Below are 13,005 nucleotides of genomic sequence, written 5' to 3' on the forward strand. Positions count from 1 at the left end.
TACCTAGCAACAACTAAAACATCGGTGTGTTACCAACATTGTTCTCATCCTAAATCCAAAACACTGTACCAGCTACTAGAAAAGAAATTAACTCTATCCCTGCCGAAACCAGGACAGCGTCGCATGGGGCACGTTGAGGGCCTTGCCACAATAAACACACTTGTGGAAAATTCACTCCTTTTCCCTTCTTCCTCGGGCCTCCTGCAGCCTGAAAGTCACAAAAAGTCAGGTACGTGGGGGTGCCTTTGTGTGTACGAGTTTAGGCTCTTCTTTCCCTTTATTAAGGGGTTTTTTTAAGGTTTTTTATGGCATAGTCAGATCACACTTTCAGACTTTTCCCCTGCTCTGATGGAGGGTTGGGGTTTCTTTTTTGGTGTTAGTAGAGGGCTGAATTTCTCATCTCAAATACATGTTTCTGGCTTTGTGAGCTTCTTGGTCAAATCACAAGATCTGAGGATGCTGAATGACAGGCATTGCTCCCCCTTGGTAAGGAGGGAGCAGCTGATGAAGTAGCTACCATTTTCAGTATTCAGAAGAATCCTGGAAAATACCCCAAACTGGGCGGTCTTTTGAAGGCATATAGCCCTTGCTGCTAAAATTGGCCCCTTCAAATAAATCTGAGAGCCGTCAATTTGTTCCTTCCCTATCTGCCCCTCAGCAGTTGCAGGGCTATTTGAAGACTGGGCTTTCTCTGTTAATAGGGCTCCTCTCAGGAGCTCAAGTAAGCTTGAAAAACATTGGAAGTAAGTCTCTTCTACCCCAGCATACCGCTTCCTGCTGTAAAATAGACTTGATTAAATTTTCTGGCTCTCCCATTCATTGCTTGCAGACATCCAAAACCTCCACTTCTCAGTGGAAAGAGGTACTTTGGGAATTACAACTAATGCTGAAACCTAAAGAATGTGGTTTGCCAAAACAATGTTCCAGAGATTTTTTTTTTTTCTTCATTTAAAATATCATGGCAAAACTTTGGTGCTGGAATAGAAGCTCTTTCAGTGGGGTGTGTTTTTTCTCCTCCCTTTTGGGCATTTGTGATAATTCCTGCATAGGGGAAAAATAGGAAGTTTTATCCCAAAGGGGTGACCTCACTGCCCAGGAATAGCCTGGGCCTGCTGCTAGCACTGCCCTGGGCTGCAGCACCGGCACTGGCCGGGGACACGATCCAGCCCCCCTGGGCTCGCAGCCCCCCCCACTGGGCAGCTTTGCATCAGGGGTCGCCACAGTTACCTGTGGAATTTTTTGTCGCTCCCTCCCCAGGTGCTGCATCTGTGCAAAAAGCCTAGTTTATAATAAAGAATATCTCCCACGCTGAACTTCTCATCCAATTTTGAGTACAAACCATTTCTCTCAGGTTAAATCTACTCCCGGCTGTCACTGCTGCCTGATGTGATTGGAAACCAGGGGCAGAATTAGATAAAAGATTTGCAGGGAGGGAGAGCAAGGATGTGAGCTGGATGCTTAGAAATAAGTTGTTTCAGAGGGGTGACCCTAAAATAGCCTGGACAAAAGGTGGAGAGCCCTGGAAATAGGGTGGCGAGGTGTGAAACACAGTGACAAGATTTGGGCACCCAGGGCAAAGTGGGAGAAGCGTTACACACCGTATATACTTTGTATATGGGTCACACATGAATGGTTTTTGACACCTTCCTTGTTTCTTATTGTGAGGCACATGTGCTTTCCAGTTGGGTGATTTATTTCATGTTTTGCAAATGTGAACTTGTTTGGGCTTCCGGGTGTGGAGCGAGTCTTACACCTTGGGAGGAACAGTGTGGAGAAGGAAAGTCACTGCCATGCAAGACTGAAGATTTTCAAAAAAATAGCACTCAATGCAAATCAATCTGCAATGAAGTAAAATCTTTATTTTGGCATATTCTCTCAGTTTGAAAGTCAAAGGTCCAGTGCCTCTTCATTCACATTTCTGAGATTTGTTGTCTAATTCAGAAGTATTGTTTTTAAAAAAACCAAACATCTGAAATAATGATAACAAGCTGTGTCTCTGCAATTAACAGTAGCAGTGAAAACACTTTGAGCACTGCTCTGTAACTTACTGCAATGACTGCAAAAAGTAAACGGGAATTTATTTGTATTCCAGTGTGTGCGCTGGGCATGCTCTGCAAGCAAGTCTTGTCTGGTTGGGTCCATATGCTTCTTGTGAAGCAGAAAATCATGCATGGACCTAATAGATGATAGCCCTGGACTTCGTAAACTTCTGTCAGATGAATACATTGTGGAGTACTCTCGTTAGGGGCATGGAGCAATTACCCCACATCTGCGTTAGGCAGCAGTGTAGCCCAAAGGGGAGGGGATCTGTAGGATGAAACTGCTGAGACCTGACCTCCACACTATGGTTATTTTTGGGGTTACTTTGGATTAGCTCTAGTGCAGTCCCATGGACCGAATGCTGATAGTCATTCAGCTGGACTGTATGGCACAGCAACCAGAGTGCATTGGGTGTGCTCCTGGCATACATCTGCCACTTGAATTTCATCTGAGAAGAAGCTGGTGGGAGTTTGCAGACTGCCCAGGCATGCAAAGCAAAGCACAGTAATAGGGAAAATGAGATTTACTTCAAAACTGTGCTCTTGATTTGTACTGAAGTGGTACACTAGGCCCTGTTGATGGCAGCCGTTGATCATGGGGACGTTGGGAGGGACAGTGGCTAGCAGGCTCCCTGCAGATTGAATATACCCCTTCATTTGCAGTTTTTGGGCATTTTTTTCCTTCTGTCCATCCTGCAGTAACAAGGCTGTAGAGTTACTGCCCCATGCCACATTAGAGTCTGGTAAAGCCTTGCTTGAGGAGGGCAGGTGAACCCAAATCAAGATATTTTGGAAAATATATTTGGTAAAAATGGAGTAAGGGGAAAGTTTCTCCATCATTGACAGTGCTGGTGTTTGGATATGGTTGTGGATTTAGAGGGGATGACTGCACTCATTCACCCTTGTGTTGCAGCTGCATTACCAAGAGGCATGAAGCAACCGACTGTGTCTGGCCTTGCCCTGTCCTCCAGGGGAGGGCACGTCCACCTCTGGGTTCCAAGAGGAAGATGAGTTGACACCTTCTTTGGGAAAAGCGTAGAGGAGGTGTAAAACTCAACCTCTTTCCAAGTCTTCAAGAAGAGACCAATTGCGTGGAGAGCAATTGGGAATGAAGAGCAATTGCACAGGACACCAAAAAAGCTTGTACTTGTATCGCCTGGAGCTTTAAGAGCGTGAGTGTCTTCAGAAGGGCAGGAAATCATTGTGGCAGGAGAGTGCATGTGAACAGCAGTAACACAGCATGGATCAAGGAGTAATTGCAGGTGCTAATGCTTAGTTGTAACTTGATGTCATTTTGGCCTATTGCAGCAAAGGTAGAAAGCTAGTATTTATCATTTTTAAACTGATAACTAGTAATTTTAAATTGCTTCGTTTTCTCGTAACTGGAAATGATATTTGTGAGCAAGGCCATGTATCCAGCTAAATGTCTGTTTGCAGCAGAGATATCAATTAACAAATTGGAGCATTCGGTTCCACAATGATTTGTCTGGGTTAGACCACTTCTGTTTGTACGCTCTGCCACTAGCCAAGGAACAAACAGAATTTGTCTCCTTAATACCCATTAGTCTGTCTCTAGGACCCAAACCCAAAAAGCACCACATACGTCTGTCTCGGGAGTTTTAGATGCAGTTGTGGGAGTTGCATGTTTAGTAAGATCAGGTCCTTTGTAAAGCTCGAGTCCAAAATCTCTGCAGTCTAAATGCAATGTCACTCCTCTGTTCTGCTAGCACAGCCAATAAATCAGCAAATCCTGAAGGAATTTATGTTGTCCCTGGGGCAGATGACTGCAGTTACATAATCTGTTAGGTTGAGGATGTCTGTCCGAGCTCAGGGGCTTCCCTAGGTGTGGAGAAGCTGTGCAGCTCCTCAAGTCGTCCTCTTCAGATGTTTGTTCTGGGAGGGGAAGAGGCTCAGTGTGGCTGTTCACATCCTTCATCCATTTGCTGGGTGTTTTGGAGGTACCTGCTCTGCTTGTCACTCTCCCAAAGCCCTGGACATGCTTCTGAGGTGTCTCTACAATGGGCAGGGCAGAAATGTGTTTTTGCGCTGTGCCAGCATGATGGCAATGATCTAGCCTGTCTTCTTTCCACACCTGTGATGGGGATGCAATTCAGCTGGGTTTTGTTGTCTGCGGCGAGGATGCCTATCCTTTCAATTTTAGAAACTGGAGGTATGAATGCCATTCAGCTGAAGCCAGCCAGTACTTTTGTCTGCACCATGTGTGCAACTCCCTTCCCTCCGGCTGTGGCTGCACGCGTCTCTCAGCTGTACGTAGGTGGGGGCTGCTGGTGGGATTGGAAGCATGGTCCCCTGCCACCACCAGCCTCTTCTTCTCCTGTCCCTGCCTCTGCGCTGCTGTGACCAGACCAGAGCGCTGGGTTGGGTTTAAACTCCCCATCTTGAGGTCTGAGTTTTTGAATGTTTGCTTTTGGCTGGGTTAATTTAAAGCTGGATCAGTTCCTTCATTGGGTTCGTTTGTACTGTTGCCCAAATGACTGTGCCAGCACCCAAACAGGATACAGGGTGGGAGGAAAGCTGTGGTGTTGTTTGGTATTGCCTGATCTGAGATTTAAGGTGTTTGTGAAACTGTAATACTTAAAGCCGATGGCTTCACCACCTTAGACCTTGCAGCAATTCTGTGGGATAAGACGTGTTGTTGGCCCTGTTTTTTTCGTGGAAAGACTTGCCTGGGGTGCTATGAGGGATCTGTAGCACAGCAAGGGAAAAGGAATTCAGTTCTCCCAAATTCAAAGCCACATCATTGCATCGATAGCAGGTAGAGTGAGGTGTCTCACCAGGCTTTGAGTCATGGTCCTGTGTCACAAGGCTGAGCAGAATCTCATCTTCCAGCAAAAGCCACAAGCAGGCAGTGAGTCCATGAAAACACAGCAGCAATCCCCCCTCCGCTCCCTTTTCATCTTTCCTGAGAGTTCAGGATTTCATGATGGGCAAAGCAGTCTTGCCTGGGGCCTCCTGCCAGCCTTGCAAGAGGTGTGTTTGCCCAGGGTCTCTTGCAGACTTCAGTGCTGGAGCATTTGTTCCTGTTGGTCTTAAATTCCTGGTGGTTTGGTTTCTCTGATGAGCAGTGAAGATCAGACCTTGCCCCATCTGTTTGCTGCTACCGTTGCTTCTCCGAGATGTTTGTGTGGTGTTGTGTTGTGCAGACTGACAGCGGCCAGCCTGCAAGCAGCTTGAGCATTGCTGCAGTGAGCATGAACAGTGTGATGCTCAAAGCTACAGGCAGTTTTAATCCAGCGGAGGATTGGGTCTAATCAGCACTAAACATGCTTGTACTGGCTTATAAAAGGCCACAGAAATATACCTTGAAATTTAACTTCCAAATTCATTTTTCCTTCAAGACTTCAGTAGGTCTAGTTGCATTCCTTGCTATAAATTTAATAGTGAAAAATATGCTGTAGACAAAAAAGCTGAATTCAGAGTTTTGTTCTCCAGAAAGCCACCACTTTGGCTATCCTGAGAAAAACCCGGTATGGCGTACAGAGCCACAGCCTATGCGAGACTTGGGGAGGTGCTGCTTAACCTTGGCCACAAGCCGAGGGCTAAGGTTTGCTCGTCCTCAAAAGGGAGATGGGAGTCCTGTTGCATATCCCAGGCCATTTGAATGCACTCCCTGGGTGTTATTAGTCTCTCAGCTCCATGACTGACTTTGCCCTTTCTGCCTTTCCCCGTTTATTAAGGCGGGCAGAGAACATTGTGTCCCTTGAGTGTGCCATCACCCACAGAACCTGGGGCAGGCAAGGGCTTGTTGGTGACGAGATGCTGGATTGAGCTCATTCCTGATGTGCTGTAGCTCTGTGCCCGGAAGAGTATGTTGAAGTAGCAGCCGGGTTTACCAACGCCATTGCTTTCTGCTGAGATAAATTGTGGTTGGAGAGCTTAGTGCTCTGGGGAGGTGGAGGAGAGGGCTGGCCATGGGGTGTCCCTGCAGCCCTGAGGAGGTGAAACCTCTTGCAAGCTCGGCTGCAGCAAGGTTTGCCCGAGACTTTGTAGCTCGGTGTTTTCCTTTGACTGCATGTGTTAGTGCAGACTTGAATCCTGCCTGAAGACACAGCAATCTGTGAAAAGTACCCCTTGGCGCTTGCCAAAATCTGTCCTCAGTGGGCTGGGTGTTATCACATGGTGAGGGCAGCGAGGTGAGGGTTTCATGAAGAAGCCATGTGCCCTTCTATCAGTCACTATCTGTTCGTCATTAATTTGCCCTGCCTTACCTGAAAAGCAAGTTAGCTCATTTACCGATGTCATGGAGAGATGGTTTGTTAATTTTAGCTTTTAAATCCCCCTTGGGGCTGGAGGTTTCAGTTCTGTGAGAATCCGCACTGCCCTTCATCTTTCCAGCCTAAAGAAGATTGAGTTTCAAGACGGTTTACCATGCCAGAGTCTTTCAGAGAAGACCATAAAAATTAGTGGTCTGTCTGTGCTGCTAAGGACATTACAGGTCCCAGGGGGCCTAGGCAGGGGCTCTGAAAGCGGTTGTCTTGGCTGAGGTTTCTTCTCCGTGCCCTGGTGAGCTGCACGATGGACCGGGATGTCAGTGATGCTCTATGTGTATCATTTCCAAAGCACTTTCTGATCTATCAGGATGAAAGGTTCTGGAGAAATGCTAAATAGTATTATTAGTGTAAAATAAACATACTTCTTCAATATTTCTGATCCTAAAGTGGATCCAGATGCTTTCTTATGGCTGCTGGGTTTGCTTTGGTTTTTCTGCAGCTCAGTGCGGCTGTCTGTATTTGTTCAAGTGAGATGGGATGTGATAGAGAGCTTGTCACAGCATGCTCTTGTCAAGTCTGTAAACCTTTATATTTATACATACACACACACATATATATATATAAATGAAAAAATTACTAACTTACTCTAAGACACAGTTTCCAAGTCTGACACTTCACACATGTGCCAAGGAACTTGGAATACTCAGCGAGTTTATCAGTTTTTATGATCACAGCAATCAGTTCAGCTGTGTAGGGGAGAAATGGGACTTGGCTGCGTAACTCAAAATAGTCTCTGAAAGAAGTGGACGTGTTCGTCTCTTCATAGCTTTGATACAAAAAGAATATTAAATGCTCCCTGATATCAGCCACCAGTTGCATTTTCCAACCTGTGGTTGAGCTTTGCAAGAGCTAACTTTCTGGCACTGTTTCAAGTGTAAAATAATTTTCCCCTGTTTTTTAGGATTATTAACATTTTCATGGTTTCTCTCCTACAGAGGAGAACAAGTCTGCCCCACTGCTTAAGGGTGGTGTTCTATATGGGCTGGGGTTTTACCAGAGCTGGTGCCAGGGTGAGATCAAAGCAGCAGGAGCAGCCGGGTGGTCCTTCCTTCTGAGCACGCCGGTGGGAAATGTTTTCAAGCCAATGTTTCAGTGATGTTTTAGACCCTGCGTGGGGAGATGATGCTGCAGCATCTGAGGGGACTCCCAGCTGTGCTGAGGGGACTTAACATCACCTTGCAAAGACTGGCAAATATAGGAAGTGTGGATGGGTGTTTTGCTGGTAAAATGTTTTGGTTTGGTAACTAATGTTCATAGAATCATAGAATAGTTTGGGTTGGAAGGGACCTCTAAAGGTCATCTAGTCCAACCCCCCTGCCGTGGGCAGGGACATCTTCAACTAGATCAGGTTGCTCAGAGCCCCGTCCAACCTGACCTGGAATGTTTCCAGGGATGGGGCATCCACCACCTCTCTGGGCAACCTGTGCCAGTGTCTCACCACCCTCAGCATAAAAAATTTCTTCCTTATATCTAGTCTAAATCTACCCCCCTTTAGTTTAAAGCCATTCCCCCTTGTCCTGTCGCAACAGGCCCTGCTAAAAAGTTTGCCGCCATCTTTTTTATGGTGAGACCCCACCTGGAGTACCGTATCCAGCTCTGGAGCCCTCAGCATAAGAAAGACACAGACCTGTTGGAGTGGGTCCAGAGGAGGGCCATGAAAATGATCAGGGGAATGGAACACCTCTCCTATGAGGAAAGGCTGAGAGAGTTGGGGTTGTTCAGAGAAAAGAGAGGAGAAGAGAGGAGAGGAGAAGAGAGGAGAAGAGAAAAGAGGAGAAGAGAAGGCTTTGGGGAGACCTTATTGCAGCCTATCAGTACTTAAAGGGGGCTTAATATTAATAGATGTATGATCAGCTGGTAAAATCTCTTGCATTCTTAAAATCAGCAATAATTTGTTACGTTGTCGTCATTTGGTGCCACTAGGAGTAGCTGCCCAGGGTTTCTTAGCTGGTGTATGAGATCCAGGGCTTTCACGAAATCCTATTCCATCCCCTGCCAACCAAAACAGGGAATAGGAAGTTTTAGACTCTCAGTTTTCAATAAATTTGGATCAATCAAAGCTGCATTAGGAATATTTTTGCTCCCTGCACCTTCTCCATCCAAGCTGAAGACCGTGTTCAAACTAAGCGACAACTTGGAGGTTGCAGCTGATTCCCCACATCTGTGCCAAGAGCTGCGTACGCTCGTCAGCTCTGATCCTGTCCTGCCTGAGACACGGTTGGTGTACTGATTGCTAAAATCTCTGTGAGTATTCTACAGGGACCAAATCTAAAAAAAGGCATGTCTGCATTGCGCACATTAAACCCCCTGAGAAGTGGGATTTTGGGTCCTGTCTAGCTTTTGCAGTTTTCTGCAGTCTAGAGGCTGTATAATTACATTTTATAGAATCCACCCCGTTATTCCTTTCTGGCATGGGATGCTCCTGGATTGATAGAAAATAATTAAAAATCTGAAGATTCTCTCTCATTTAATACAACCTTTCCTGTCTTTTGTCCAGTGTTGAGAGCTTGCTGTGCTTCGGTGGGTTTTTTTTGGCTTCTTAGTTAAACAGGGGAAGAAATGGCAAAGGAAAAGGAAGCCAGCTAAGTAGGCAGCATGTACTTAGCAGAACTTAAAGGTGGCTCAGGCTCCTTGGTTAACAGCCCTGTCTTGGGAGGGCAATACAGCAAATAACTGCATGTTCTTGGTATATTAGTTTCCTATCTTGACGTATGAGTTTGGTGTTATACCACTGCTGGTTTTCCAGCACAGGATGCCTGGTCTTTGGTTCGAAACAAACTGTGAGATAATGATGCCATTTAGGTGCATCACTGATACCAGCTGGATTTACCCTGTCCAGAAATACCTGACATCATCAGGTGCATGCGATCACTTGCTGCCATGCAAAGGTAATTGCTTACTGACCCAGAGAAGACATTTCTTTTTTTTTCATGGAAACGTATTGTGTGCTTTGAACTGCCAAGAAGTATTCAAGAAGACATAAACCCATGAGTTAGTACAGGCTGCACGCCTGGAACATGCAGGCCATCTCAACATATGGAGCAAATCAGCGCAGCTCTGCTGACTTCATTGCAGCTGCATCTATTACCACTCGCTGTAACCCTGCTCCAGATTGTAGAGATGGTTGTCTGTGGACGGTGGATAGAAAAAAACCCACCCTTCTTTCTTCCCTGTTCAGAGCTTTACACTTTATGAACAGAATAAATGTGCTACAAGTGGAGGTGAAATAGTAAATTATTTTTGCTTCTATAAAATTACTGTATTTGGACATATGCTAAGTTCCCTCTCATTCCCCTTAGTTCCTAAATCAAGTAGTTGATTAATGCATGCACTTGGTTACTGGCACTCAAAAATACATCAGTGATTAGTTCAGAGATTGGGATTGGTGTTTTAAAAAAAACCACACATACGTGCACCTGCACAAAAACAAGTCAGGCAGAACTGACTCTGCGTAAAAACAGAGTGGGCAGCACCCATGTACGCCACAGGACTAAGGGAAGAGGAGCTGCTTTTCTGTTTCCATGTGCCAGGAGAAGCAATACTATCAGGCTTATGTATGATGGATCAGAGTGCAGTGGTATTGCTGCAAGCAAAAGTCATGAATTTTAATCAACTTTACTGGCTGCCTTGAAATTTGAGTTGAAAGATAAATGTGAAAAACAGGCAGCCCATATTGTTTCTGGAACAAAACTGCCCCTTTTCTGTTGATTAAAAGAATTTTTCTTTTAACTTGATAATCAAAAATACTTCCATCTTAGTTCTGGAATTTTTTTTAGGCTAACGCTTCAGGTCCTGCCAGCCCTGAGCCAAGTGTCACCTCATGGCCACCCAGACGTCTGACCTTGGCTGCAGAGACTTTCCAGCCAGTGGGGCTCGTTGGCTGTCTGCTTTCAGCCGTTTTGGAAAAGATGCTTTTAGGGCTTTATTTAAATATTCTTAAATTATTTTTTTTTTTTTTTTAAAAGGAAAAAGAAAGACTTGCTTGGTGAAAACTGCTGAGTGGACTGTCCAGGGAATTGGAGTCCAGTTTATATTCAATGGGAAATTTGGCACAGCCAACATACTTGTCCTTCCCCTCTGTTGCTCCAGGGCTGCTTTTAAGGTTATGTAGTTACCGTGTTCCTTTGGGCATCAGTCTTCCTAATTAAATATAAGTGATTTGAATGCCAACATTGTCTAGGGGGGACATCTAAGCTTTGGGAAGAGGTGGACTGAAACTACCAGCTCACGTCCCTGGACAGAAACGCGCATCCATGGTGTTATTTCCAGCCACTGCACAGGCTGGTCCAGATTACTTGGAGTAACTGAGAGTGCTTTCCTCACTCCTCTGTACAGAAGTTTGCTTCAGGGCTTATCATAGCTGCTTTTCCTGTTTTGCCATTAAGTCACCTCTGTACAGGAATAACTTTGAAGGGTTGTATTATTTAAGGCCAAACAACTTTTAAGAAAGGGAAGGGGAAAATTAGCCTACAAGCACCAGGGAGGGGAAAAAAAGGGGGGAAGACTCTTGAGTCGCTCCTCCTCTCTCAACCACAAGTGCTGTGTTATTTTCTCTTAGGATCTTCTATGGTTCAACTCCACACCTAGTTTCTCATCTCCTCTGATAGCTGTAGGTTCACCAACTGCTTTGTATTAGTCAATAGTTCATTGCAGCTGCAGCAGAGGCTTATTTGATGCTCTGGGAAATTCTTGCCGCTTTTACTAGTGAGAAAGGCAATATATTTTGGGGGCCTAAATTAGTGTGAAAGGGCACATACAAACCTGCTAAGTACAAATTCCAGCTTGTTTGTACTCTCAGTTGGTTACACCCTTGGCTCAGAACCCAAATATTTTAAGAATTTGGGTTGAGGTGTATCCTTTCCCAAAAGAGGCATGAAGTTAGATTCCCCTTTTGCATCAACGGGTGCAGTTTCTGTAAGGACACTGAGTATTTGCTTGAAGCAGAAATGTCAATTCCTTCAAGGCATGTCCAGAGACTTTGGGAGGGGAGGCGATGCTTTGCTCTGGTACAAGAACTTGGTGGCTGCTTCTTGCACAGCTGAGATGACTTGGCTCTTGCTTTGACTGGAATACGCTTGCTGTAAAGGAAACCCACCTTATTTCCATGTCCCTTTACGGGAGCCGAGATGCCTTATAGTGCCACGCTTTGCTGTACAGAGGCCATTGGCGCTATGCCTGCTTACCCCCGTGGCTGATTTTTTTTTCCCTTGGGCCTTCAAAGCATGTACATATGCCGAAGCAGAAGATTAGTTTCACTAACGAGGCTCATTTCAGATGCAAATGCTCTATGGGCTGCTGCACAAATGAAGCCTGCCTGATTTTTAAATTTTTTTTAAAATTATTTATTTATTTTAATGCCCCACTGGAAACAGTCTCTGCTTTGCTTTGCTTGCTCCACCTTTCCATGTTGCTGTGCTGTGGGTCCAGAGGTCAGGGTGGTGGGAACCTGTTTGGTGGCATTTACCAGTTGTTGTATTACACTGCGGTGGGATCAGCCTGGATGGCTGGTAGGGCTGTTATTATTCCTGGTATTATCTCCCTCTAATACTGAAGGAAGAGAGCATTTGCTGATGCCACGAGGTGTCCTAACATATCCACACACCAGGTAATCAGCTGCCTGACATGAACACCACGGGGCGCAGCGTGGTGGGGTGCTGGGGTGAGATGCGGGCGCCGTGGAGCGAGCAGTCGGTAATCCCTGCGCATCCCTTCCCTTGCAGTTACCTGGCCGAGCAGTGCTGGAATGGCGGCTTCGTCTACCTGATCATGTTGCGCCGTATCAAGCGCAAGGCCCCTCTTCCTCCCTCCAACGGCAACAACAGCAACAGCTGCGACCCCAAAGCCAAGCCCAGCCCCGAACCCAGTGACAGAGCCGCTCAAAATGGGAAAAGGACCAGAAAGTTTGGGGTCATCACCAGAACACCGGGCAGCAAGGATGGCAAAGAAAAGCTGGGCTCAGAACACGGGAACGGGCACTGTACCCCAATGGAGGTGGAGGTTGCTCAGCCGGAGACCTCCGAAGCAGAAAGCAATGGGGAAGAGCAGTTTCGGGGCACCGGGGGACAGTACCGGTGCCGGCTCTCAGATGGTGGCGTGCCAGACATTGGTGACCAGTCTGCCCAGGTACGTTTGCATTGGGTTTTTCTACAGAAGGAAGCAGCAGGTGTGCAAGCAAATTAAGGGAATTTCTCAGGTGGTTTCCCTGGTTTCAGTGCTCTGTCCTCAGGCTGAGCCTTTGGGTGACAACCCAAGCTGTTGGGGCACCGAGCTGTGGGTTGGGGTCCAAAACAGGGAGGCAGGAGGATTAGAGAGTTAAATAATAATTGTGAGAAACCTCTGTCATGCTCCATCTGTGATGGAGGGGAAGGTCCTTGTATCTCTGATCTGTCAGGGTTGGCCTCAGGATTTCTTTTGTTGAGGCAACTGATGACTTTACGAAACCGAGGCAGGAGGTGTCAGTGGAAGTTGGTCGTTTTGTCCTTTGGGGCTTCATGTTTAGCTCTGTCTGAGCTTGATGGCACCTTAAAGCTCATGTTAACATTGGAATTGAAGCTTCCCTTTTTGATGCACCAGACCACGGTGCATTTATTTGTGTTACGAAACTTGTTTGGCCAGTGTTTGGGGACCACATGGAAGTTATTGTGAATTTTGCTCCGAGTTGATGAGGTGGACGA

General features: G+C 46.2%; 1 protein-coding gene across 1 annotated transcript in view; it reads left to right on the plus strand.

Annotated features, from left to right (window-relative positions):
- The window catches only part of PDZD2 (PDZ domain containing 2), a 141,244-nt gene that overhangs the window by 62,426 nt on the left and 65,813 nt on the right, over positions 1 to 13,005 (plus strand). Inside the window, exon 2 of the mRNA XM_019473635.1 lies at positions 12,052 to 12,454. Coding sequence (XP_019329180.1) covers positions 12,052 to 12,454 — 403 coding nt within the window. The remainder of the gene's footprint in view (positions 1 to 12,051; positions 12,455 to 13,005) is intronic.

The sequence above is a fragment of the Aptenodytes forsteri genome, unplaced genomic scaffold (assembly GCF_000699145.1).
Source record: "Aptenodytes forsteri isolate BGI_AS27 unplaced genomic scaffold, ASM69914v1 Scaffold120, whole genome shotgun sequence".
In the NCBI taxonomy this organism is placed as follows: Eukaryota; Metazoa; Chordata; class Aves; order Sphenisciformes; family Spheniscidae; genus Aptenodytes; species Aptenodytes forsteri.